We start from the raw sequence: 27,866 nt of genomic DNA on the forward strand, positions 1-27,866 counted from the left end.
AGTGAATACTGTTTTTTTTTGTCATAGTATTGTGAATTTTAGAATTTTAATGTGTTTAAAGTGTTAATGGTACAGAGTATCACATTTCTGCTATTGTGACGTCCCTAGTGTACAGTAACATCCCTGCTCAGAGGTGACTTTGAAAAGTTTGAGGTTAGCTGAAAGACACTGCACCTGCACTATCCACGTGACCTGGGGAAGATCCAACCCGCGAGCTGCCACGTCCTTTACAACACAGAAAAACACAAAAAAAAAAAAAACACAGAAAAACTGTGAGCTGAAAGAACAAATAAATATACATAACATGACACTCTTCGTCTACTGAGGCGGTTTCAAACAGCCACCAACAGCCACCGAGCAGCGCAGGCAGTGTGACAAGAAATAAATCCATCTCTAAACAAAGACTGTTTACTCTCCTGATTTCTCTGCTTTATCCCTTACAGATTTGTGGTGCCCAGCCAAGATAAGCTCTTTATTAATATCTGCTGGAAGACAGAGAGGCTGCAGAATGGAGCTCTGGGCCTGCACCCCTCCTTCTCCTGGTCCTGCGGCCCAGCCGGGATAAGCCCTGGTTGGGCACGGCTCTGGGCTGCCTGGGGTCCACTGCTCTTCTGGAGCAGAGTGCAGATGGAGGCCAGTGCAGGGCCGGGCCAGGCTGTCAGCACCATTAGAATGACTCATTTATTCCAGGAATAATGCTGCAGCGAGACTGGACCACAGAACGGGCCAACAATCAGGCCACTGCTCACAATTAACAATTAAATAGATTAATAATCTAATAAAAAAGGAGTAAGATAATACTGATATTTTAAATGATAGCTACATTATGTTTTGCAATATTTGCTGTATTGATGTATCTCAAAATTATATTACTGTTTGGATTTATTAATGGAACAATCAGTAATAAATGTGAGCAAGTGTGTAAAATGGCTACAGGAATGCAATTTCCAAACAATGGATAAAAGTTTTCTGTCCTTACTTCCCCAGACACAAAGCTTCCATGGGTTGCCAGATTTACACACAGAGGTAAGCAACAACAAGCCTTACTTTGTAGCTGATCAGTAAATATATATATAAACACAGCCCTGGGAAAAAAATAAGAGACCATTTAAAAATTATGAGTCTTTGATATTACAAATTTGAAAACTTCTGGAATATAATCAAGAGGAAGATTGATGATCACAAGCTAAATCAAAGCAAGCTTATCCAAAAGTAGTGTGTAAGACTGGTGGAGGAGAACATGCCAAGATGTATGAAAACTGTGATTAAAAACAGGGTTATTCCACCAAATATTGATTTCTGAACTCTTAAAACTTTATGAATATGAACTTGTTTTCTTTGCATTATTTGAGGTCTGAAAGTTCTGCCTATTTTTTGTTATTTCAGACATTTCTCATTCTCTTAAAGAATAAAACAACAATTTTAATTTTACACAAACATATATCCAGTGTTGGGAGTAACGGCGTTAAAATAAACGGCGTTACTAACGCCGTTACTTTTTTCAGTAACGAGTAATCTAACTAATTACTCTGACTGTAACTATAACGCCGTTACCATTTTCGACACCCCGTTACTGCACGTTACTTTAGCAGCTGAATGAACTTTTTTAACTTTGCGCATACAGACAAAGAGCCCTATCATACACCCCGAACAAGGCGTGTAGCGTGGCGCTTTGCCACCCGTCAACAGTCTATTTTTAGGCCTTGCACGCGTCCTTAAAATAGCGTTGGACTTTGGAATATATTAACACCGATGGGCGTGGTGGTCTGGAAATGATGTGTGTTGAGGTAAATTTCTGGCGTGTTTTTATCTTGGCGGCGGAAAAAAGCTTAGCGCGATTGCTCACCCTGCGCTCCTAAATACTCCATACCATCACATCTTTACCACATAAAAATAAACCACACCCAGAGCCTTCAGCAATCAACTATGAAAAAATATATATACTTAAAAATCTGCACTGTAACTATAAATTATTATTAGTTATATTTATTTCTGTCAGTTATAAGGATTTATATTTATGTTTAGTACACAGACTAAATAACTGTAACTAGGCATTCTGCTGTTTAAAAATTTCAACAGATGCTTATTCTCACTCAAATGCTGCAGTTTTGAAATGGAAAATTAAAAGAGAAAATAACTTTGACTGAACATAAATTTATTTTAGTTAACTTTGCTATTATTTAACTGAATTTCACTTTTATATCTGAAAAACAAAGCACATTGTCAATCTGGCGCGTGGTGCTGCCCGTCAATTATATAAAAGTTAAAACATTTGAAATACACAGAAATATAATGCTATATGTTAGCATTCGTTTCTTATCACCAGGGCAAATTTATTAAAATATTAAATATATTAATTCATGAATTAAAATCTCGTCCAGCGCTCTGAAATGTCAGGCACGCAAAGTGGTGCTTGGCGCAGCGGCGCGGCATTGCGCGCAGAATAACCTCTGTCTTCTAAAAAAAGTTTTTATAAATAAGATCTGACAAGTATACTAAAATTAATGTTATTAAACTTACTAAAGCCAACAAATGTACTGTTAATTAATAAAGAGAAATCAGGCAAAATGCGCTGCGCCTCTCTCTCTCTCTCTCTCTCTCTCTCTTTCGCAGCGCGGAGCTGAATTCAACGCGAGGCTATAAATAATTTACAACTCAGTTCAGTTAAATAAAAATAAGTAAGGACCTGTAAGTTAATCAAATATTGTCAAATATAAAGGATAGGTTGAGGTTTTGGTGAGCTGTTTTCATGATTTGAAACTGAAACTAACCGAAACTTTTATTATTCTGTGCAAAAAGCCTGTGATTGTTTTAAATGAGTTTTTTAATGGATTTAAATGAGTTTTTTTTAACGGATTGTTGTTTTTGTCCATTCTTTTGTTTTGTTTATATATACATTTATTTCTTTGAGTGTGGTTTGGTTTGTTTAATTTTTATCCCCAGACGTGTATTTGTTTTTTTCCGTTTTTTTTTTTCAGTATTACATGTCTTAGTAATTTTCTTTGGTCCTGTGGAGTTTTTCGTTTCTTATTTTTTTTTATTCGTTAGACTATATTTTTGTCAACATTTTGGGTTTATTTTTGTTTGTTATTTTTCTAATAATAATAGTAATTACATCATTTATTTTCTTTATTTATTCTTTATTTATTTATTTTTACAGGGCGAAGTAACGCAATAGTTACTTTTACTGGTAACTAGTTACTTTTATAGTGGAGTAACTCCGTTAGTAACTCAGTTACTTTTTTGGAGAAGTAACTAGTAACTATAACTAATTACTTTTTCAAAGTAACGTGCCCAACACTGCATATATCTATAAATATCAAAATTAGAGAAACTGATTCAGAAACTGAAGTGGTCTCTTCATTTTTTTTCAGAGCTTTATATTTTCACCTTCCAGTGTCCAAAATGCAGCATCTCTACTACGCTAGTGGTGGTGTTAAATTACACTGTTATAGTTAGCGAACCTTACTGAAGCTTAGTGATTACCTGTTCAGCAGAAAATTGGCCAGCCTATCTATTTTCATTGGCTGCAGCACACTGTTTTCGTGCTATTGTCTATACCTGGCAACCCAGGGTGTGGAAATGAGACTGCTGGAATGTCGGTGGGAAGATTTGGAGGCTACATCCCACATAGATTACCACACAAATAAGAAAATTCTGACTGAAGCTCTGTTGACAAGAGCTTAATATCTAATGATACATCGTGATCATATTATGAGTTACAACAGAAAATATAATCTTTAATGGTCTTTAAGTCTGCATGCAAACTTTGAATCTAGGGTTCAAAGGTTATACTATATTGGTCAAATCCTGCAATTTAAAGGCAAAAGACAGTCTTATTAAATAATACAGCACAGGTTACCTGCTAAATTGAATTAAATTCAATTAACAACTGCCTTTATATTGATAATACTCATTTATAGCTGCCGACCCCAAAGAGCTGACCCTATCACTGACTGCACATCTCAATTAGTCCGGTTCTAGTAAAGCACTCGAGTCTCGGCCAATGAGCTTCAGAGTCTCAGGACAGTGAGAGTAGTGAGCTCTTCAGAGAGCAGTAAGCATATGTGATTGAGTGAGAGAGAGTACGGTGGCCTGGCAGGCAGACAGTGGGCGCCAGTTGCTGCGAGACCTTTTCATACGCAGGGAGACGGTCCTGCCGCTGCTGAGGAGAGCAGGCCAGGCCTGGCAGCTCCAGTCCGGGGAGACGCAGCGCAGCCGCCAGAGCTAACACACCACTCCCTCCCTCAGGCCTTCCCCTTATGGCCCTACAGCCAACAGCTGGCCCAGGAAGGGAGGGAGGGAGGATAAGAGAGAAAGAGCAACTGTACAGAGAGAGTGAGAGTGAGAGAGAGAGAGAGAGAGAGAGAGAGAGAGAGAAACAGTGAGAAAGTGAAATACAGGATTAGATAAAGAGGTAAAGAAAGTGAGCTTTGTGCAGGAGAAAGATACGGTCAGGTAAAAAAAAAATAATAATAATAATAATAAAAAAGGGCCAGAAAACAAAGAGGAAAAAGAGCAGAGAATTGTAGGTAGAAAGAAAAGAGAGAGAGAGAGACAGAGAGAGAGAGAGAGAAACAGTGAGATGGTAAGGAAAGTGAGATACAGGATTAGATAAAAAAGATAAAAAAGTGAGCTTACTAAAAGGGAAAGACAAGGTCAGGTAAAAAAAAAAAATAAATAAAGAGTGTAGAGCAAGAAAAAGAGGAAAAAGAGCAGATAATGGTAGGTAGAAGGAAAAGAGAGAGAGAGAAAAACAGTAAGACAAGAGAGAAACAAAGTAAGAATAGAGTAAGAAAAAGAGAGAGGGGCAAGATAAAAAGAAGAAAAATAAGGAGAAAGTAAGAAAATAGTACAAAAAACAATAAATATAAAGAATCTAAAATTGAAACAAAGAAAATAAAAAGAAGATAAGAAATCAAAAAGCTAGAGAGCATGGAGCCAAACAGGGTGAGTAGCGGATGGGAAGAGGGAGAGAGAGAAAGGAAAATAGAGACACAGGAAGGAAGGAAGGAATAATCTGAAATAAAAACTGAGAAAATAAAAGGAACATGTGAAAACAGAAAGCTAGAAAGCTAGAGAGCATGAAGCCAAACAGGGTGAGCAGCTGATGGAAAGTGAGAGACAGAAAAGAAAGAAAGAAAGAAAGAAAGAAAGAAAGAAAGAAAGAGATGATATAGAGTGACAGGGAGAGACAGAAACAGTGAGATAGAGAGGAAGCGAAACAGAAGAAAGTGAAGCTAACTTTCAGTAAAGAATTAAGAGTATGTACTGTGGTAAAAACTCACCGTACACAGCAGGACACCAGCCTTACTCTGAGAGAACTCCTGGAAGACCTCCATCCGCTCCTGTTCACAACACAACAGAGTTATACTCTTATATTATCAACTTCCAAAGTTATATTAACCTATTACGCTCTATTTACACCAGAATGGTTACTGTTCGGTAACTACATGCAAGGCAATGCAACATGGCAGAGCTGTTTCCAAGTTAAACCAGTGAGTAAAAAGCTGTAGTCTTTTCAGTCTAAACAACCAAAAGTACACCTAATTACACTTGTTTAATCTGTTGGAAAGTCTTGAAACAACTGATCACATAGGATTCTGCTAAGCTGAAGCCCATGCTGAAACCTAACACTTTTGTGGAGAAGATTATACCTTGGTTTAAGCTCAAGTCTATTGAAACCCATTGACGCCACTTGGGAAAACAAAGTAGGGTTCTCCACCAAGTCATAATGTCTAAGTCAATATTATAAGATGGTAAGTCATAATTATGAGATACTAAGTCTAGGGGTATTGTTTCATAATTATGACCTACTATCTCATAATTATGACTTAGCATCTCATAACTGTGATTTGGTAGAGACCCTAATTTTTACCAAATGGTGGAAATGGCCTTCCATACAAGTCTAGTGAAAAACCTGTAGTGAAACAAAAGTTAGCAGTAAACTTCTTTTGAAAAAAAAAAAAAGTCTTAAAAAAAAAAGCAAATTGTAATATAAGTAGTGAAAAAATGCCTTTTATGAAAGAAGCCATATGTTGTTAACTCACAACTGGTCTTTGCATATCTACATAAACAAATTTACAAAATCAGGCACTTGGAAAACATTCCTGTAATATTTTTTACATCATTCTTAAACCATACCACACACATAAAAAATGCCTCTTGGTGGGCCTGTTAAAGTAACTGTTTACCCACCTGTGGTTAATACTAAAGATACACATATTGTGTATTTGCTGCATTCACATAATAATGTTTTCCCACAATATCTCATAATATCTCATAAATAGTTGTACAAACTAAACATAAATACTCTCTCAGTCATAGTGAAAACCTAGTCTGGGCCAAATTGAAAATATATATTTAGACTCTTTAAGATTATTATTTTCGCTCTGCAAAACTATGTAAACAAGAATTAAAAACCCTACTAGTTACATGACAAGTACATTTTCACGACTGCAACACTTCTAAGCTAGAATACCACCCTGTACCATCAACATCGGGAGAAAGAGGATAGGCTACCTGCTGCAAGGAATCAGACATGCTGGCTAACTTCTTCCAACAGGAACAAAGAGGAGAAAGAAGAAGTGCCTGGATGAGTGCCCAGCCAACAACAGAGACAGGCAGCACACATCTCTTTCTCTACCTCGTTCTCTCTCTCTCTCTCTTTTTCTCTGTGTGGAGCACAATCTGTTGTGTATGCTGGAACAGCTGTGCATCTCCTGCAGCTCTCCTCATCGGAGGAGACGGGCAGCGCCCGGCCTGTGCTGTCCCATTACCAAACCCATCCATAACGCTGCTGGCTGCCTTGGCTGCTGGAGCCGCTCTCGTTAATATCTTAGGAGGGACAGGCAGAGAGGCCTCGAGCGCCAGGGCCCTCCTGAGCCCGCTGGCCTGCTCGGGCCATATGGACGGACCAAGCCATGTCCATTAGCGTGGGAGGGGTGGGAGGTGGCGAGGGCTGGGACCCGGGCAGGGTGGCCTGTGTTTGCGAGCGTCCCCTGGCACTGCCACGGGGCACCCGACTGTTGCTGCCACTCCACCAGCTGGTCCTGGCCGGCATGACCCTACCTAGGCAGCAAGCGGCCCCTCGTTTTAGGCTGCGGTGTTTCCATACTGGGGGTTTGCAGCTGGGTGACATACAGTATGTGAATGAATTTGTGTCTATAGTGTGAGGCACTATGTACTCACCTGACCTAAACTGACCAAGACCAGACTGTTTTTATATACAGGGGTTGTATATATTATAATATTACAGAAGACCAACTGGTACTTTTGGCAGTGTGCCAAGTCCTGCTGGAAAATGAAATTTGCATCTCCTCTCAAGTCCTGGTAGACACTGCACTGACTTTGGACTTCACAGAACACAGTGGACCAACACCAGCAGATGACATGTCTCTCCAAACCATCACTGATTGTGAAAACTTCACAAAACGAACCAGCCCAAATGTATAGTATACAATGTAACAAACACATGAACCCTGGCTCTGTCTCCAGTCCGGACTTTCAAGTGTGAAAACACACAAAATCATAATAAAGATACTTAAATATTGTAATTAAGTTGAAGGAAACTTACTGAATGCATTATTTTCAAAGAGGTTTTACTTTTTAATAATACACACATTACTATGCATTGTTCAACTCCAACTCCAACAGCTTTTTAGATGTTCCAATTTCGTGACACAGGCAATCTCACCTCTTGCTGCATGTTACCATGAAGCCGGAGAAAGTTGATTGGCTGCTGGCGTTTGGACGTGGTGTCGGGTTCGCTTTCCAAAACTTTGGAAAGGATTGTGACCAGGAACTCCACCACTTCACAGCTGGACACGAAGACGATGAGCTTCTGACCATGCTGAAACTGAAAAAGACAGTAAAATGAGTCATTAAAGATAAAAAAAAAACTTTCTTCAGTCTCTTAAAACTATTCTTGCTTTACTGCTTAATCTATTTAGGAACAATGTGTGTTATGGTCCACATTAAAAGCTAAGCTAACATTTATCTCCTGCATATCTGGAACTTTGTTTTTGGAGCATCCTGTGAAAGGTGCCCACTTGCATCACTTTACAGACTATTTGAGGTCACACCTGCTGTTCCTGTGTCCGTTATATCTTTGGGAAGACTACACAATATAAAAAGTACCTCAAAGGCAAATTGCATGACATTATCTGCACAATGGCATAACAGATACTGAAGTGTTTGGTAATTTTAGAATTGCAGCTGACTAATGCTTTTAAAAATATGCTGTTGCTATTGGCCCATTCTAGAGCTTTACTGCTTAGGACGATTTAGGAATGTATGTAGACCAACCAAGGTTTCATCAAAGCATGAACAATCAATGGAGACATTGTGGCCAAATGTTCAGAAACATTTATGTTGGGACTGAATAAAGAATAAAAAAGGTAATTTCTTATTAGTTGAAGCGGCAGTCCTTATTAATTTGTTTCTAAACTGAAAGCAGAAGCATTTCTGAGCGGAGAAGAATATGGATAAAATATTGTGTTTGAATGGTACCAGTGTGCTGAAACAACCATCCCTGCTAAGCCTAATATATTCATTCTAATTCATTCAATGGCGTCTCTGGCTGCTTTTAGCTGGAATTGTTCTGGCCGCGTCACACGTCTTTACGTACTTACGTCACATGTACAGCCTCTAAAAGAGGATCTGTCTCAGTTTTACTGAATGCGAGCGGCTGGTGGAGCACTGGAGACTTCAGAAGGGGAAACGCAGAGCTCAGTAGCTCACTCTCCCATAGTAAAAACAAAGTGTGTAGTTGAAGTGAAGTTTCTGACTGAGCACTCTCTCTCTCTCTCTCTCTCTCTCACTGAACATAACCTGGAATCGGATTCATCCCCTCACTCTGAAAGGAGACCCAATCACATCCGCCCAGTTTAAAATGATTCTTCTGCGTGCTCGGAGGAGTTACCCATTCTCACCAGAGAGGGCCCTAAATCCCCTAAATCCCAAAACATCAGCTTTAACCACTCTGGATAATTGTCTTGTTGCGTAACCAAACTGCACTAAAGCTCAGAAACTAATAACCTGAAAAAATGGATTCTATTAACTTAAGGAAGATCTATGTTGGTTGGTATTGCACAGTGGATAACACCACTACCTTCTAGTGATCTACCACATCATGTGGTAGCCTGGGGTTCAATTCCTGGTCTATGTTATTGGTGTATGCTGTGCTACACCAATAAGAGTCCTTGGGCAAGACTCCTAACACTACATCGATCCATCTCTTTAATAGGAATAACCTTTAATAGGAAACACTCTGTATAAAAGTGTCAGCTAAATGCCATAAAATATAAAGGTAAAATGTACAAATTTGATATTTAGATTATAATTTTTAAAAGCAGTTTTCCCATATTTTTTGAACGCAATATTTTGTCATGGTTCCCATTCTTACTCAGTTATTTTACTGATTGGTGAAAGTCTAGGGTTGGGTGGTATTCCCTAAAGGATCATTTCAGTACTTACCTTACACTTGGCCAGTATAAAAGTAGCGAGGCAGACAAGGCGCAGTTTGCTGGGCACCACCACCACATGCTGCTGCAGTTTTTCAGGAATGGCGTAGCTGTCGGTTACCGCCTGCAGGTCAGCCTGAGAATCAGGAGACTGCTCTGAAGTTGTGGAAGATGGCTTAGCTGATTTAGAACTCCCATCCCCTTCTGAAATTTGGATATACACCGGGTCCGACATACTTATACTGGCTAATCGGGACAGTCCTGGGGGGAGAAAAAAAAAAAAAAAGAAAATAGAGCACAGAGGAACATTTTAAAGGCAGTACAGATCAGTTGTCCCTTTAAGTATTTTTGGTTGATTAAATTCTGACCCTTGAGAAATTCCATTTGGGTATAAAACCTAAACTACAACTGAATTTAGATCATGTGGCAAAAGCAGTCTAGAGTCTACATAATACAGCTCTAGTTTACTGAGGGAAATATTCACATGCATCAGTTGTGAAAATGATTTCATACTTTTATTTTTTCTGTTTTATCTTTTGGCCTTTTAACCTTATTTATTTATTTATTTGTCCTTTTACTTATTTTAGTTGTGAAAAGGATTTCATACTTTTATTTATTTTATTTCCTGTTTCACCTTTTTAATTTAATCTCTACGGTTTACTTTCTTCATAGTTTTAGGGTTATTTATTTGCTACATAATTTGTTTAATCTTCTATTTTTTTTTCTTTCTTGTTGTTTTATTACTCATATTTTTCTGTCTCTTTATTGGACTGCTTTAAATTGTAGCCCGTCCATTTATCCTTTTATTCTGAATTAGTTCAGTTCTTCTTAATTAAATCTTAATTGTTTGTTTTTTAATGCTTTTACCTTTAGATTTTTACTGTTTGGTATTTGAAGTTCCTTATTTCAGCATAACCTAATTAAATAGTTGACTAATCAAGCATTGATAGTTGTCAATGCTTGATTACTCTCAGTGTATTCCCAAGTGTAAATTGATTGAATTTGATTGATTGATTCATTGATCGATTGATTAATTAATTGATTGAAAAACATTGCCCTTCTAAACTGTGGTCAGACATGCTATACAAGCATCTGTTAACCCTTTACACATTGTAGTAATTTCTTCACTCACAAAAGTACATATACTTTCATAGGTAGTCATAATTAAATGGGTCCTAAAACAGAGCCTTGTGGGATGCCCATACAACAGCTAAGCAAATGCCTACCATATAATTCCAAATGCTTTTTACAATGTAATTAATAACCGATTAGTAAAAACAGGCTTCGCTGGAATATGGTTCATAGTAAAGTAAATACACCTTCAGGCTGATGAGAGTGGTGAGATGTTAAATGGTACAGCCCCTATTAAATATCTAATAATCCTTCAGCGATGCTAACAAAAGGCTAACAGTATCATTAGTCACAGATAATTGCAGGTGTCTAATCCACTACACTCACAGGCAGAAGAAGAAGTGGGTCAATGGCATTAGGTTAGGTACCTCACTCCCCAGCTTCAGGCTGCTAAAGCCAGGCTTACCTTCAGTAAGAGTGGCAGACAGCAGCACGTTCTGCCTGGCAGTTCCTGCAGCATTCAGCGCATTCAGTATTACAGTCAGATCCTTCTCAAAGCCCAAGTCCAAAGTCCTATCAAAACCAAAGAGCAGAAGCTGTTGTCTCTAAAATGCATGTCATAAATCATAAATGAGATTCTGTCTCCGCTCTTCATCACACACACACCTGTCTGCCTCGTCCAGAACGAGCCAGCGTACAGCACTGAAGGCAATACTGAGAGTGTTTTTGATGTGGTCCACCAGCCGGCCCGGCGTTGAGATCAGGATGTTTATTCCCTTCCTCAGTCTGAAACACACAGGCAGAGAAGTTAACGTCTGGGCAGGGTTTCCCCAAAAGATGCTTCCTTTAAAACTTTAAGGATCATAAACCCTATACAAAACATCTAAGATGCTTTGAGAAAAAAAAAACAGCCCAAATCAATAAAACACAAAAACCTTCTTTTATAGTGTTAAATCATCTATATCGATAATCCTATCTGCAGAATGTGAAACATTTAGATGTTACTCTTGACTCTTGCCTGGCTTTCTCTGCTTTCCTCTTCTCGCCTCCCATCAGCACACCAGGTACTATCCAGGTGAAGGGCTGCAAATAAAGAAGAAGAGACGGAGGAACATCTCAAATTAGATGTTTCCACATTCCAGTGCACTGCAGGAGTTAATCTACATCTTTGCTCAGATGTTCTCATAGATTACTGTCTGTTCACACCTGCAGTTGGTTGCTCTGGTCTGAAGCAGTTTACTAAGACCTATTTTTTTTTTGTTTGCACACAGGCACAAAGCTCAAATCACACGAGTTGTCTTCTCTGATTGGTCAGAGCAAGAAGGTAAATACAACAAGAAAGTCCTGTTTTAAAGACCAGCGTGAATATCTGGGCAGAGTGAAGCTGCTTTAACACAAAAATAAAAAGTGCTGAAAAATTTGCTACTGTGCTTTCAAACAAATGTTTTTTTTAATGAGAAGTCACGTGAGTAGTAAGTAATGCACATACGGCGTTCAGTGTGAAAACTGCTTAGCATGGAGCAGCAGTAATTATCTGGGTAGATAAATCAGGTTAAACTGCACCTGAACAGCAGTTTCGCTTAAACTTGAGAAGTTTATTTATAATCAGTTTGGATCAAAGTTGGATCAGGTTCTCTCCACAAACAAACCACTCTAGAGTTCATTTGGACCGAGACCACCTCCTCTTGTGTGTTGTCTCACGTGTACTACTGGGTTTGAAAAGGCCTAAATTCTAAATTGTGATTCAAATGTTTCCACTACCCAGTATGTGTTAGTCTATATCATGGTTTGGAGTTAATATTTACTGCATAACTTTCTGAATAATAACATAATAAAAATAGCTATTGGTTACATGCCTACTAGTTCATGTGATGCCCAGCATGTTATAGATCCTGCAGAGGAACTGGCCCACAAACCAACTGTATCCCATTGACAGGAATCGCAGAATCGCATCTTGCTGACCACCCATTGCTTTCAGCTCAGATAGAGACAGTTTTACATATCAGCTTTATGAGGTTGAGTCACCTGGAATTCAGGCTTTCAGTTAACAGCTGTGCTAAACTGTGTTAAAGTTGTGCAGAGGTAGAGTTGGTATACAGTGAATAGCCATATTTGAGTAAGGTAAATCAAAAAAGTAATACACTTAAAAACATCATGATGAAACTGGCTCTCAGCAGGACTGTCCCAGGAAAGGAAGATCAACAGTTTCCTCTGTTGTACAGGATACATTCATTACAGGTACCAGGCTTAGAAACTGCAAGATAACATCTCCCCAGATAAGAGCACCTAAATGCTGTTTCACAGAGTAGTTTGGTTTGTTTAACACGTTTAAATTACTACATGATTCTTTATGTGTTTCTTCATAGTCTGGAAGAATTCAATTTTGGCAAATGTATACAGTAGGCGAGATGTGTGTGAACATACTATATATTTTTCCATTTAAAAAAGGTACTGCACAGACAAGATAAAAAAGGTAAGACACAAATAAGTACAATTCATAAAATAAAATGATTATTCATTTCTAACAGGGATTTAAAATTCCATTTTTTATATTCTTTCTTTGAAGTGGTTCATTTCCCTGCCAAATGAAAAAATCTTACCTTTAGAAGTTTCTGAAAAATCTGGAAGCTCTGCTGGGCCAGCTAGGGAACAACAAATGGCTTGAAGTTAAAACACATGGCTAGTTTATATATAAAAAAAATATTAGGCAGCTTTTAATGAACAGCACACACACATCCAGACACAGAAGAGAGTGGCTGTATTCAAACATATTAAACAGCCTACCTCTCTCGTAGGTACGATCACTACCGCCAGCGGCCCATCTGATCTCTGAAACGGGGTTCAGAAAATAAATTAATAAATTAAAATAAACCTCTGCATGTTAAAGAAATAAAATCTAACAAGCACTAAATCAAGTAATGGAGCCAAACCACTGGAGCACCCACTGGACCCATCAGTATTATGTGATGACAGTATGACAGCACTCATCCCACAGCAGTTCTGTTCATTGCTTTCATGAAAACGCTTTTTAAGAACACATCTGATGTGACAACACCTTCTAATCCTATCTCTACCTAGTCCCAGCTGAACATCTACCTATTTGATTCTGAAACAGACGCTGCAGATCAGATTGTTCCTCACTGAGGAATAGCAGCAGACGTTCAGTTTCATTTTGGGAGGTAGTAGAGCAGGACAGAAAGAGAATAAAGCAAAGCTTTCTGCATTTCTGCAGATAGGAAAGATGCCAGAACCTCTAATTACTCAATCACAGAATTACAATCAGTGTACTGGTTGCTATTTCATACACTACTTTTTTTTGCATTTTTATTAAATTTTCTTCCTTAATTTAGTGAGCGCTGCCACTATAATAATCAAGAGATCGTCGGATCAAATCCTGTTCATGCAGCTTGCCATCAGCTGCCGGAGCCCTGAGAGAGCACAATTGGTCTTGCTCTCTCTGGGTGGGTAGATAGCAATCTCTCCCCACATCACTCCAAAGGGTGATGTTGATCAGCACAAGGCGTCTGTGAGCTGATATATCAGAACCGAGTCGCTGCGCTTTCCTCAGAGTGCGCTGTGATGCTACTTAGCAATGCTGCATCAGCAACAGTTCAAAAAGAGGCGGAGTCTGACTTCACATGCATCGAAGGAGTCATGTGCTAGTCTTTACCCTTCTGGTGTTGGGGCATCACTAGTGATATGGGGAGTCCTAATGAGTTGGTTGGATAATTGGCCGTGTAAATTGGGGAAAAAATGTGGGGGAAAAAATGTAAATAAAAATTATATAAAACAATACATGCAAAGTCAGACACCACCTCTTTTTTTTTAACTGCCACCAATGCAGCATCACTACAGAGAACACACATTCGGAAGAACAGATACAGTTGGCATGGCCAACTCTTGGGCTCCGGCTGCTGAGGGTGAAACAGCATGACCCCAGGTTTGAATTTGCACAATAAAACAGGTCTATTCTAGTTCATGTTCATGTTTCACAAATAACTGCAGACAAAAAAAAATGTAATTCTGAAAAAAAAAGAATATATATATATATATATATATATATATATATATATATATATATATATATATATATATATATACGAGCACTGGATGTTAATCTACACAAATTCCTCTCCTGAAAACAGTTTATTTGTGTGAGTACAGCGCATCCGTTTATTTACAGTAAGCTTAGATTTCCAGATTTACACTAAGGCTGGGTGCAGCAGCATTAGCATTAGCAGCTATTCGCTAGTAAATGCCGCCAGACAGCGCTACACTGAGCAACTTAGTTTTCTGATAAGCCAGAGCGATATAAGTGGTTCGTTCTACATAGCTTGTTTTAACATGGTAAACACACAGGCTACAGTCCGATATACTCACCTCTGAATAATGGTGAAAGAGCTAGTGCTTAGCATGGTTAGCAGCTAATGCTAATGCTGCTCCAGCCAATGGTCTGGAGAACTAAATTGAAACTCCTGAACAACAGAGTGGCTTTACTGCTCCTTACAAACTGACTGGTAAAATTCAATTCATACATAAGGCGCACAGAAATATAAGACGCACTGACAATTTTAGGAACATTAAAGGATTCTAAACTCGCAAAAAAAATGAAGTTATAAAAAATAAATAAATAAAATCTCAAACTTGCCTGTATCTTGGGTTGAACTGCTTGTAGGGACTGAACCAGAGGAATCCCATAAGCCAGAGTTTTTCCTAAACAAGCAAAGACAAGACCAGTTAGCTTCTATTGGCCCATGAATTTTTAAGAGCACCGCAGTGAAACTTTAGACAAACCATCACTTAAGAGAATTTGACCCCGATTCTAACCTGTAATCAACACTTTCATGTTCGTAAAGAAAAGAGATATTCCTAGGGATTGTGTGACAGTAGTCATATCCAGTATTTTACACGTAGAAATCTGTAAACGCTATATGGATAAAAGTATTGGAAGAGGTGTATAAAAAAAGAGGTGATCATGCTTTTGCTGGAGTAACAGCAACTGAAATTTTGTTTGCAAACGTTGCTCTTTACAATATTTATAAAAAATAAAAAGAGTGCACACTTCAGGTTATCTGCAGATATGGAGAAATTAAATTTAAGATTTTTTTAATACCACTCAAAAACAAAATTACTAGGGATGCAACAGTGCAGTGTGTTTGGTTTGAATATGGGTTTTTGGGACACAGGAACAGTTAAGTTTTCACATTTTAATATTATTATAGTTATATCACAAAGTAGGTTATTTACCCTTTCTATTTCTAATCGCTACTACTCACACTTGCAGAGACAATATTAAATGTTTAAGTCAAATCACTGAATTACTGAAAAAAAAACAAAAAAAAAACATTTAACACTACTGTCAGCACACTATGTTTTGTTTGCTGACTGTATTTTTGCCTTGATCATAATGAAATTATAGTGACTAAAAATAAATGAACATGAACATAACAAATTTAACAATAAAAAAAATAATAATAATAAAATAAAAATCCTACCTGATCCTGTCTGTGATCGAACCACAGCATCTTTTCCTGCCATGAGCACTGGGATGGTCTCCTTCTGCACACTGCAAACAAACAATGACACATGTAAGAATGCAAAAAAGAATGCAGCTTGTAAGCTAAAATACTGACTAACGTTTTTTACTATAAGAAGATTTTGCCTTACCTGGTCATACTGGTCACATTTAACACTTTATTGAGTGTCGCAACCTGTGAAAAAAATCAGAAAATGAGAAATTCAGGGAGAGATTACTTCATTCTAGTCTAATCCAGCACTGTTTTATACTAGAACACATTCTTGTTTCATTAGATCAACATTAACAACTAGAGTGTGATTGCATCGCTAATTCGTGACTGGTTTCTATGGCGTCTGTAGTGGGTGTTGCTAAGGTTTCTAGATGGTTGCTATGGTGTACATGTTGGTTGCTATGTTGTTTCTAAGTGGTTGCAAGGTGGCTGCTAGGCGGTTGCTAAGGTGTTGCTTTGGTATGTTTTTTTTGCTTTGTTGTTTCTAAATGGTTGCTGAAGTGTTGCTAAGGTGTTGCCATGGTGTCCATGGTGGTTGTGATGGTGTTGCTAAATAATGTATTCACATAGATCAGATTATAATATGTTTGCATGTAGTGCAGCATCACACAGCTTGGTTGCTATGGGATCTGTCGTGGTTGCTAAAATCCATAAATTGATAGACCCGCATATAGTAAGTGATCTTACCAAGTGAGGATGCAGGTCCAGCTCTTCAAATGTGTTACCAGTGAACATCTTCTCCTTCACCTGAGTTACAGCAGGACTACAAGAGAACCAAGCAGAACCAAGACCAAGAGTCAATTAAACTAAAATGCCTTTACTGAAGCTACGCCTGTCACAATTATAGATTTTAATTGAGTGACATATAGTTCTAGGAATAAATGCAATTGACAATATTACTGTAATTTGTTTTTGTCATCATGCCATAAAGATAACCTAACAGCATTATGTAGTAGATCCGTTCTGTTTAAGAGGAAAGAAAATGTTTTCTTAATAATAGTGTGGGAGATCTCTGTCTGTGTGTGGTTTAACTGATGCACTGGTCAATGCGTGGCTAGCTAAAACATAGGTTTATTACAGGTAATTCATATGAAAATACTGAAAAGTCCTAATCTGAATACCAAATCTGAATATTGTGGGGTAGGTCTGCACTGTATTGGGGTAAAATTATGATATTTTGTTGTGCTGAGATTGAAGATTTGAATATAATATAACAATTAATTAGCCTCAAAAATACAGCTCTGGAAAAAATAAGAGACCACTTGAAAACCTTAAGAGGAAATATAATCAAGAGGAAGATGGATGCTCACAAGCCATCAAACCAAGCTGAACTGCTTGAATTTTTGCACCAGGAGTAAAGGCATAAAGTTATCCAAAAGCAGTGTGTAAGACTGGTGGAGGAGAACATGCCAAGATGCATGTAAACTGTGATTTAAAACCAGGGTTATTCCACCAAATATTGATTTCTGAACTCTTAAAGCTTTATGAATATAAACTTGTTTTCTTTGCATTATTTGAGGTCTGAAAGGTCTGCATCTTTTTTGTTATTTCAGCCATTTCTCATTTTCTGTAAATAAATGCAATAAATGACTATCATTTTATTTGGAATTTGGGAGAAATGTTGTCCGTAGTTTATAGAATAAAACTAAACAATTCTTACAGCATCTGTATTACTGAAGAAAATAAAATACTCCTAAATAAGCAAAAACTAGGAATTATGGATTATTGGTGTCAGTTTCACAGAATTTGAAAAACAATATTCTTCACCGCAGGTTTACCCTACTCATTTATTATTAGCGCCACCATGTGGAGTAATACAGCAGTAACCTAAGTAAGTCTAATTTGAGTCGAGTTTAGGGCTCATATGTTTCAATAAAATATTCATATTTGATGATACATATTGATAATGTGTAGATAAAGTAAAATGATACGATATGATATACATGATATATATTGCGATACTGATATTTTTTCCCACCCCTACCAATAACCAGGGAAAGATTTTACTTTTCACTGACCTGAGCATTTCTGGGATCTCAGGGTTATTCCTGAAGAGAGATGACGTCTTGGCGAAAGTTCTGTCGTGCTCTTCTCCATCTCTCTGAACTTTCTTTGGAGATGGTTTAGGTTTTGATGGCTTTGTTGCAGGGACTGTTGTCTGATGCACATTTTCTTTACTTTTCTGGACGTTCTGGCCACCGGGGTTAAACTTCCTCTGCTTTGGAGAGACTTCCTCAGAGTTTCCGAATGAAGCCTTCCTTTTCCCAGCTTCACTCTTCTTCTGTAAATAACACCAACAACCATAAGCTAACATATGCTCAAGACAAAGTTGTACGCACTTCTTTCACTTGCCTTGACTCAAATAAAAACATATTAGGGCTTTGCCTGTACCTGTATTGTATTTTATGCTATTTAAATTCAAAGTGCTCTATCCTTTTTTTTTGTTTTCTGCTTAGTTTTATTTGACTGGATTGGATTATTACATGTACTATTACACGAAAAAATAATAAATAAACCTGGGGAAAAAAAATTCAAAGTGCTCTTATATGGTAAAGAGCTGATCAGATGGCAGTGAATTTAGAGATGATTGTAATATTTACAGCAACATCTAGATTACACAAATACAGTGGCTATAAAGTGTCAAAGTATAAAAATTAAATTGAGAGAATATTTAATAGAGTCTGCGAGTCCATAAGAGACCCTTCTATAATATTAAATCAATGCAGGATGATCTCACCCCTGTCCATTTGTGTTGTTTTTGTTTTGAGCTGCGATTAAACTTAGATGACGGTTCTGAGATGTTGAGCATCAGCATGCCATCAGCCATGGTGATGAACCAGACACTGCAACTGCAACACAAAAAACACATGATTTATAACTAATTAGTAATAAACTATTTAAATGATTGGAAAGTGTGGAACTCCAGATGAACATACCAAGACTGCAGTTTACCCACTTACTGACTAACAAACAGCATAACTCACTAATTCCACACTTAAACACACTAAAACACAACATCAGCACACAGATAATCTCAGCGAGAACACCAACACACAGTTTATTACCGTAATCAGCCAGAAATCCACCACATCAGATCCCCACTTCCCCACGTGTTTCTCTCCTACCGAAAACAGCACAGCGATTCCGGGTTGGGTACACGTCAAAATAAAAGTCCGTTCAAAATCGTGCAATAAAGACGTAAAATATTTTATTGTGGTTAATTTTAACATAAAGTATATTTTAAAGTATATAAAGCACATATCTAAGAAAAGTTAAACAAGCAAATGCGCCCGTAGAAATAATGTCTTATTAAAAATGGTTGGAACGACTTTTAAAAAAATTTAAATCTTTTCCACTACTGCTTCGAACCTACTTTTATTTTGTTAAAAGATCCGAACTGTTTTTCAAAACTAATTTGAGCAACTTTTACTTTTTAAAAGATCTGAACCTTTTGGTAAAAAAAAAAACTGATTAAAACAACATTTAAAATGATCCGAATCCTTTTTAATTTATAAAAAAGATCTGAAATCTTTTTATCAAAACTAATTTGAGCCACTTTTACTTTTTAAAAGATCTGAACCTTTTGGTAAAAAAAAAAAAAACTGATTAAAACAACATTTAAAATTATCCGAATCCTTTTTTTAAACTGATTTGAACAACTTTTACTTTATAAAATATCAGAAATCCTTTTATCAAAACTAATTTGAGCAAATTTTTAAAAGATCCAAATAAATTGGATCAAACCAATTGATTGATCAAACCAAACTGATTTAAGCTTAAACTTTAACCTAATCTTCAGAAAGGTTTAAATTTTTTTTTTTTTTCAAACTTATTTGAACAATTTTTTATAGGATATGATGCACAAGGTGACCACCAGAAAACAAATAGATACAAGTAAAAATGTAGGATATGATTAGCAAAAAAATAGCTGTAAAAGAGCAGGTAAGTGGATTTTTATTTTCTTCTTTTAGATACATTTATATTTATATTTACCTTATGTACACATATACTTTCATATATAAAATAATCTGCACATTTTTTACCTTGTTTACCAATGAAGTCACTATATTTTTTGTTGTGGTCTGATGAGGTATTGTACAAAGGAAATTAATTTACACATTAATTTACTTTAAGGTTAAATCATGTTTGTAAATAAATTTAGAAGAATTGTGAGTACAGAAACTATGGAAGCCCATTTCCGCCACCTGAAGAAAAAAAAACTTCCCCAACTAAGTCATAATTATGAGATAGAAAAGTCATAATTATGAGATAGTAAGTCATAATTATGAGATAGTAAGTCATAATTATGAGATAGTAAGTCATAATTATGAGATAGTAAGTCATAATTATGAGATAGTAAGTCATAATTATGAGATAGAAAGTCATAATTATGAGATGACTTTTTATCTCATAAATATGACTTACTATCTCATAATTATGACTTTTTTATCTCATAATTATGACTTACTATCTCATAATTATGACTTACTATCTCATAATTATGACTTACTATCCCATAATTATGACTTTTCTATCTCATAATTATGACTTAGTTGAGGACGTTTTTTTTTCTTCAGGTGGCGGAAATGGGCTTCCATAAGAAACAGATAATTTATAGAAAATGAAATGGAACAGCAGTCAATTCTCTTCTTATGGCAAAAAAAAAATTAAAAATTGCATGTTGGGTAATGCAATATATTTGCCTGGGAATCTAACAGACACTGTTGCAAAGTCTAATGACCTTTTTATTCGTAATAAGGTTGTGTAAAGCATTTTGCAGCGAAATTATATTTGTATTGTATGGCCTATTTGTATTGAGATTTATTAGATGTTTAGGGTTATCATTAACACTTTACTTTAAAACCATTTTAAATGACTTCTGTATTTCAGAAAGTAAGATGTGATGCCCTGTGGGTCATAGATAAACACTCAGAACACTCAGATGTGTCACTATTTAATCAGAGACAGTCTAGCCGTCAATCCCATTTTATGACATGATGTGAAGGAATAAATGGGATCAACTTGACTAATGCATCATAATGCATCAAAATTAAATTGTACATGGAAAAAATGAATGATCCAATTACAGCAATTATCAGTGCCAGAATTCAGCAGCAGTGCAGCTTTTGTTTTCATTTAGTTAAGCTTATTTCATCTGAATCTCTGTTTTCCTTCCCCTTCTTTCGAGAGGGTTCACATATGTGCTAACAAACTTCTTTCGGCTTTATTTGCAGGGTAAACAGACTGCGCTGCAGAGACGGGCTGAGCGGGTTGAGAAAATAATGCCGGTCTAATTAAAAAAAAAAACTACACACACACACATACACATCTTACTGCTGCCACTGCTAACTGGCCCAATAAAGATACCCCCTCATCCCTGTGTTTATGTATTCAGGGGAGATGCATATTCTGGACCTCATTGGTTATAATGAAGTCAGTGTCTGCCTGTCATGGCGCGGTATCTGAGGAGAGTTTGGAAAGCAGGCTGTTAAACATGTCTCTCTAACCAGTGCACTTAACTCCTCTCCTTCCCTCTGGGAGCCAATCCAGTGACCTCTGCGAGTGGGGAGAAAACGATTGTAAACACAGTGTTACTAATGCTGAAAAGTTCAGATGGTAGATTACTTTCTTTTTATAGTGAAATTGATGCTACTGTAAAGTTTGCAGAGTAAGAACGGACGTTCTGTCTTTCTTCCCTGCCTGCCTACTCCTCCACTGAACTAAAACAGCCTTAAACAGAAGCACCAGAGCCTTTTTTCTCAAAAACTGGATCACTGTAGAGTTTAGATTTTCTGCCCAATCCTGAGCCCGACCTGATGCCTGACCCAAACTCAGGCCGGGTCGGGCCGAGATTTCCCCCCACTTTCTTTGGGTCAGGTCGGGTTCAAGAAAATAGTCTGTGACGTAGGTGTCACACGGAGCTCTTTTGATACCGGTGCCAGGCGCCGATACACCACACTATACACTAACAGTTAATGCCATACATATCTTTCATGTTGAGCTACTGCTAATTTCCAGCTAACCAGCTCTGTGGGTGCACACACATTGTTTGTAGCAATAGTTTAACAAAAGTACCACAATATAGTTGAATAATCACACACACAGGTTTTCAATGTTTTTAATAACTTATCTTAGTGTGGTGAGGGGGAGCCACGTTTGTTTGTCTGTCTTTTCTCTCCTGCAGCACTTCCAGGACCAGAATTCTGGAAGCCAGCTGGCTTTGTAGTGCCTGCCTCGTTATGATCCATGATCTCATCCAATTGCTGTTAATTAAGAGTAAATTAAGGGTTGTGAAGAGACTAGGGTTTTGTAATGTGAACGGATGTGTTGTATTTAATATGTGTAAAAATTTGACTATTTGTAAATCTTGCCATTGTTTTGTAAATTGGGAGATTAATGGGGTTTTGTAGGTCTGCAGCTGTTTAGGGTTAATTGTAGGGGAGGGGCTAGTTGGTATTTAAGCCCTTAGAAAGGGGGGGTTGGGGTGGCCATTTTGCAACGGCAGTTTGGGTTGTAGTTCTGAGCTGTGCAGTTTGTTTTTCAGACTGGGAAGTTTGTACTTTATGTTAGCTATATGTTTGTTTTCCTTTTGTTAGTTTCATTGGCCTATATTACTTGTAGCACTTTGAAATTTCAACTTTATTTTTGTTCATTTTTGCTGTGTTCATTTGCTCACTTTTGGCACACTCGGACTGTAAATAAACACCTTCCTTGCTTTGGAGTTGCAACTTTTGGCTGTGTCATCATTTTGTCTCGGAACCCATGTGACAGTAGGCGTCTGTTTTTTTACTGCTATTTTTATTTTATATTAAGCTATGGTGTGAAAATCACAATATAGAAAAGTCACAAATCAAACTGTGTTAAAAGCTCTGAGCTCCTCCACTTGTCCACATTACGCACTTGATTTGCAGTGCATAGCCATCCTGTTGTTTTTTGTGCATTTTTGACGTACACTATATGCTAAATATAAAAATTTTAATTTGTTCAGACAGTATTTTACATTTACATTTTTAAACCCTGTTAAATTATATTAGAGTAGTGGAAAGTTATTGTACATTATGTTTTTATTGTTGGTCTATTTTGGTTTAATGATGCTACTTTTTTGTGTGTTTTTGCGCTCAGGCTATAAGCTCAATATAATAAAAGTTTGTTCAGAAAGTGGTTTATATTATTAAACAATATTAAATTCTATTAGATTAGAGGAGAGTCTTTTAGACACCATTCTTATAGCCTAATTTATCAAAGTTTAGGCCTGTGGATCATTGTTCGCATTGTTTGTGTTTTGGTTCTTAAACATTTTTCTTTAATAATGGGTCTATGCTTCTTCAGTGTTGCAATGTTAATTAACATCATTCTGAACAGATTTCACTCTTTCAAAACAGCCTGAAATTGTTTTTAAAGCTAAGTTTAATGCTGTCCTTACTAAAAAATGTTGAGTTTAATTTGGGTTTGATGACAGTTTATGGGGCAGGTCGGGTCAGGCTTAGGCAGAACATGCACAGGCTGAAATGTTTGGGCCCAATCTAAGCTCTATTTTTATTTTATATAAAGCTATGGCAAGAAAATCACAATATGGCAAAGTAACAAATCAAACTGTGTTAAAAAAGTTGAGAATGTTATAATCATGCAGCTCTGAGCTCCTCCACTTGATTTGCAGTGCATAGCCATCCTTGTTGTTGTTTTTGACGTAGACTACACACTAAATATTAAAATGTTAATTTGTTCAGAAAGTATTTTACATTTTTAAATCCTGTTGAACTATATTAGAGTAGGGGAAAGTTATTGTACATTATGTTTTTATTGTTGGTCTATTTTGGTTTAATGATGCTACTTTTTTGTGTGTTTTTGCGCTTAGGCTATAAGCTCAATATAAAAAAAAATTGTTCAGAGAGTGTTTTATATTTCTAAACAATATTAAATTCTATTAGATTAGAGGAGAGTCTTTTAGACAACATTCTTATAGCCTAATTTATCAAAGTTTAGGCCTGTGGATCATTGTTCGCATTGTTTGTGTTTTGGTTCTTAAACATTTTTCTTTAACAATGGGTCTATGCTTCTTCAGTGTTGCAATGTTAATTAACATCATTCTGAACAGATTTGACTCTTTCAAAACAGCCTGAAATTGTTTTTAAAGCTCAGTTTTGAAGCTGTACTTACTAAAAATGTTGTGCTTAATTTGGGTTTGATGACAGTCTATCTAAGCTCTAATTTACATACCTTTTTTTATATAAGAGACCACCATGGAATTAATAAAAAAACAAAACAATTAAATGAGACCCCTTTAATGCAGAAAAATAAACAGAGATCTTAGATGGCCATGCATTAAGAACCGTCAGCAATAGCTGACAACAGAACATCGGCTCACTGGGCAAGAGATTAATTTGACAAACCTTTTTTGTGTTAAGCACTACAGTAAAGGGTTACATTTACAAATACCTCTTAAAACTTTCCTGTTGGAAACCCTAGTATGAAGCTGTATGTTAACCATGTCCAGCATTGGCGTGAACTTCTCTGGGCTCTGAGGCGTCTGGGATGGACCTTCACACAGTGTATTTTAGTCTTTAATTAGTAATCCAGATTTTTAAGTTGTAGATAAAAGAGAGAGAAAAAACTCCAGATCGAACTGGATCAGCAATCAGTCCAAATGCGAGGATGTGTCATGGTACAGGGTTGTGTCAATACAAGTCTATGATGGCAGCATGAATTCAGAAAAGTACACTGAGATCTTAGAGCAACATATGCTGCCGTAAGGATGAGGTCTTTTTTCCAGGGACAATGAAGATACCCCCTCATCCCTGTGTTTATGTATTCAGGGGAGCATATTCTGCATATTCTGGACCTCATTGGTTATAATGAAGTCAGTGTCTGCCTGTCATGGCGCGGTATCTGAGGGGAGTTTGGAAAGCAGGCTGTTAAACATGTCTCTCTAACCAGTGCACTTAACTCCTCTCCTTCCCTCTGGGAGCCAATCCAGTGACCTCTGCGAGTGGGGAGAAAACGAGAGCGCACCAGAGAGAGCGAGAGAAAGAAAGGGAGAAAGAGGGGGAGAGTGGGCTTAATAATCAGAGCAGCTCTTGCTCCTTAGCATGAGGCTACTGAAGCGGGACTAATACTACCCCTGACAAAGGGCCCGGACAGGCTGCATTTTATTGCGACATTAATTAAACACGTGTATAATTAGCAGCTTCGCTGTACTCCCCTGTGATCGGCCAGGGTCAACAAGCCAGGAGTGATTACCGACCAGAGGAATCACAGAGCGGACGGATGTTTAATTCAGTTTTGCTTGATATATAGTATAACTTAGGGCAAAGGCATGTAATTGTCCCTCAGAGGTCTTGGGTAAAGAGTTGCGTACATGATGCAAGGTATCTGATGTTTAAAGCCTACCCATTTATACAGGTATGTGAGCTGAATATAGACATGAATCTTAGAGAAAAGCAGGGCAGATGGAAAATATTATATTGGAACTTGTAAAACTTGCTGTAAACTTTTTTTTTTTTAAATAAATGTGAATTAGATTTGAAGTGCTTGTTGAGTCTTTGTTGTTTTTGGTTAAAGGAATATTCCAAAGATTTAACCCTTTCATACCTGAATTATCTTCCAGTTAAAAAAAAAAAAAATGCTGTTTTCTGTCTGCAATGCACACAAAAGAAAACTCTAATAGTCCAAAGAGAAGTCTGTGTAAAAAATTAAATCCAATTAACTAAAATATTTTATTAAAAATGTTTTAATGTGTATTGCATTGGATGCCTGTGTAACTGTTTTTTATAGATTTGATATTGACCTTCTTACTTCACAAATAATCCATAAACAGTAAGGTTAACATGATAAAAGTGTTCTAAATCACATAAAATAAATATAAATTAGTTTTTACTTTGACTCGTTGGCTCTAGTACTCCCAGACTCTAATGTCGTAGCTGTTCGTAGCTGTTTTTTAATGTAGTGGGTGGTGCTAAACTTCTGGAAGTGTTTAAATGGCTGGTTAATGTTCTATTCTGATGGAAAATAGTCTCAACAGTTTAGTTTCTTTTTTATCTACATACAATACAGTCATTGAACTTTGTCTATGATAAATGCTACACAAAGTGCAGCTCTGCAGTATTCCTTAGATAATTTTATAATTTTGTTCCTATAAAAAAATTGTTACTATATCATCACTGTCATACATAACCCTTGTATGTCATTTTTTTAATCTGATGTGAATCTTGCCATGTGCTTTTTACATTGTGACCAAATTTCATGACAGACAGATTTATTAGTGGAATTAAATATTTTTCCACTGATGTCCATTAAAAGATAAGAAAGTTCTTTTTTTTACTTGTAAAGCTTTATAGATACAAGGCATTTTGATAATGCCATGCAATAAAACATCCCATGCTCAGGCTCTGTCAGGCAGTACTTTGGGAAGTCGATCCACCAGCGTGCTCTCCAGACACTCGAACACAGTGTGTGGATCCTGGTCAGCTCGGACCCTCACAGCCTGTGGGTAGAAGGCCTGCAGGGCTTCCACGTGTCTCCAGTACTGCTGCAGTTTCTTCTGCACCTCGGCCTCTGATTCCCGGAGCCTATGTTGCAGCTGATTGTGCAGTGAGTGGTACCTAGAGGGTTTAAATAAAGAGAAAAAGGAGGAGGAAAGTGAAACAGCTCTAAAAGAATGCCTGTAATTAAAGCACATGAATACGTGAACACAGACAGGTTTGCACCTTTCTCCAGTCACAGGATCAATAGCTCCGAGAGTCAGCCCCTCAACTGCAACACCATCAGTCATCTCCAGAAAGACGACTCTGGAAAAAAGGCAGGGAAGCTTTCATCAGCGCACATCTCCCAACTGAAAAACTGTGAAAAGCTCCGTTTGAGCTTCATTTCTTCAGAAAACTCAGAAAAGAACCACTGATCACAATCGGGTGCATAGGAGTTTCTGGCTGTCATAAATGATATCAATCCTTTATCGGTTCCTCTGAGGATGAACCGGAGTCAACAATGCTTTTTACGTCGGTGCTTCTTAAAATAATGGCAGGTCATGCGAAAACTGAGGAAAAGTGAGGAGCATGTCAATCCATTACTGCCAGTATTTTGCATTAAGTGCATTCGGAATTATGAATGGAATAATCATCATGCGCTTATACTCATACTTATCAGAAGTGAATAAATGATGGATGAGCCGATAATGGAAAAAAGCGATGCTCTCCAGAGTGTGAAGCTACTTTTAACGCAGGAATGTTGGGGTCTCTACCCAGGGGTCCCTATGGATGCATTGGTGTCGAGACACAAAGTGGCCCTAATGGTGTGATCAGGTGGGCAGGAACCAATCAGCTGCTTTTGCCCTCCCCCTCCCCCCAATCCCAAATGATCTTAACTGACCCCAACACAACCCAGGACTCCATGCCTCCAGAGAAATGCAACCTCAAGTGACTGCAATCTCTAGAATAGATCATGCAATTTTTACGTCCGGACGTTAGTCGTAAACAGAGCTGTGAGATTTGGAGCATTTCATTTGCAGCGTTTTACTAGCCGTAAAAAAAAAAATAGAAAGATCAGCTGAAACTGGCTTTTTTTTCTCACTTTTTTTCGAAGGGTAAAATAAAGAGTGAGAAAATGGTAGAAAAAGAGAGAGAGCGAGAAAAAGAAAAAAGGCAGGGAGATTGGAGATTTGAGTTCTGCGATCTGCTTTTGATTAAATATTTAAAAATGCCTTTGTCCTTCTGGTCTCATCGATGCTGTAAAGGAGGCCACACTTCATACCGAGCTTTTCAAACTGACCACCATTCTGGACTCGCTGCAATTACAACACATTTGCAACGAT

At 37.3% G+C, this 27,866-nt stretch overlaps 2 protein-coding genes and 1 long non-coding RNA gene across 5 annotated transcripts in view; 1 reads left to right on the forward strand and 2 right to left on the reverse strand.

Annotated features, from left to right (window-relative positions):
* The window catches only part of ddx31 (DEAD (Asp-Glu-Ala-Asp) box polypeptide 31), a 43,883-nt gene extending 24,653 nt beyond the window's left edge, over positions 1–19,230 (reverse strand). Inside the window, exons 1-16 of one of the 3 annotated variants that reach the window (XM_049470702.1) lie at positions 19,129–19,230; positions 18,801–18,912; positions 18,082–18,341; positions 16,751–16,826; positions 16,203–16,246; positions 16,031–16,101; positions 15,184–15,248; positions 13,320–13,364; positions 13,136–13,177; positions 11,554–11,618; positions 11,202–11,321; positions 11,002–11,108; positions 9,478–9,725; positions 7,697–7,858; positions 5,289–5,348; positions 175–225 (exon numbers count right to left, since the gene is read on the reverse strand). In XM_049470702.1, coding sequence (XP_049326659.1) covers positions 175–225; positions 5,289–5,348; positions 7,697–7,858; positions 9,478–9,725; positions 11,002–11,108; positions 11,202–11,321; positions 11,554–11,618; positions 13,136–13,177; positions 13,320–13,364; positions 15,184–15,248; positions 16,031–16,101; positions 16,203–16,246; positions 16,751–16,826; positions 18,082–18,341; positions 18,801–18,890 — 1,506 coding nt within the window. In that variant the 5' untranslated portion in view covers positions 18,891–18,912; positions 19,129–19,230. Of the gene's footprint in view, positions 1–174; positions 226–5,288; positions 5,349–7,696; positions 7,859–9,477; positions 9,726–11,001; positions 11,109–11,201; positions 11,322–11,553; positions 11,619–13,135; positions 13,178–13,319; positions 13,365–15,183; positions 15,249–16,030; positions 16,102–16,202; positions 16,247–16,750; positions 16,827–18,081; positions 18,345–18,800; positions 18,913–18,999; positions 19,091–19,128 lie in introns of those variants that run through there. The other 2 variants (XM_049470700.1, XM_049470701.1) reach the window with 2 other exon arrangements.
* Positions 1–27,866, forward strand: part of LOC125786990 (uncharacterized) — a 234,285-nt gene that overhangs the window by 18,059 nt on the left and 188,360 nt on the right. The gene's annotated exons all lie outside the window — the stretch shown is intronic.
* ak8 (adenylate kinase 8) overlaps positions 25,758–27,866 on the reverse strand; it is a 41,430-nt gene continuing 39,321 nt past the window's right edge. The window contains exons 13-14 of the mRNA XM_022667638.2: positions 26,767–26,847; positions 25,758–26,661 (exon numbers count right to left, since the gene is read on the reverse strand). Of these exons, the coding sequence (XP_022523359.2) occupies positions 26,442–26,661; positions 26,767–26,847 (301 nt within the window). The 3' untranslated portion in view covers positions 25,758–26,441. The remainder of the gene's footprint in view (positions 26,662–26,766; positions 26,848–27,866) is intronic.

This window comes from Astyanax mexicanus, chromosome 22 (genome assembly GCF_023375975.1).
Source record: "Astyanax mexicanus isolate ESR-SI-001 chromosome 22, AstMex3_surface, whole genome shotgun sequence".
NCBI classification, from domain to species: Eukaryota; Metazoa; Chordata; class Actinopteri; order Characiformes; family Acestrorhamphidae; genus Astyanax; species Astyanax mexicanus.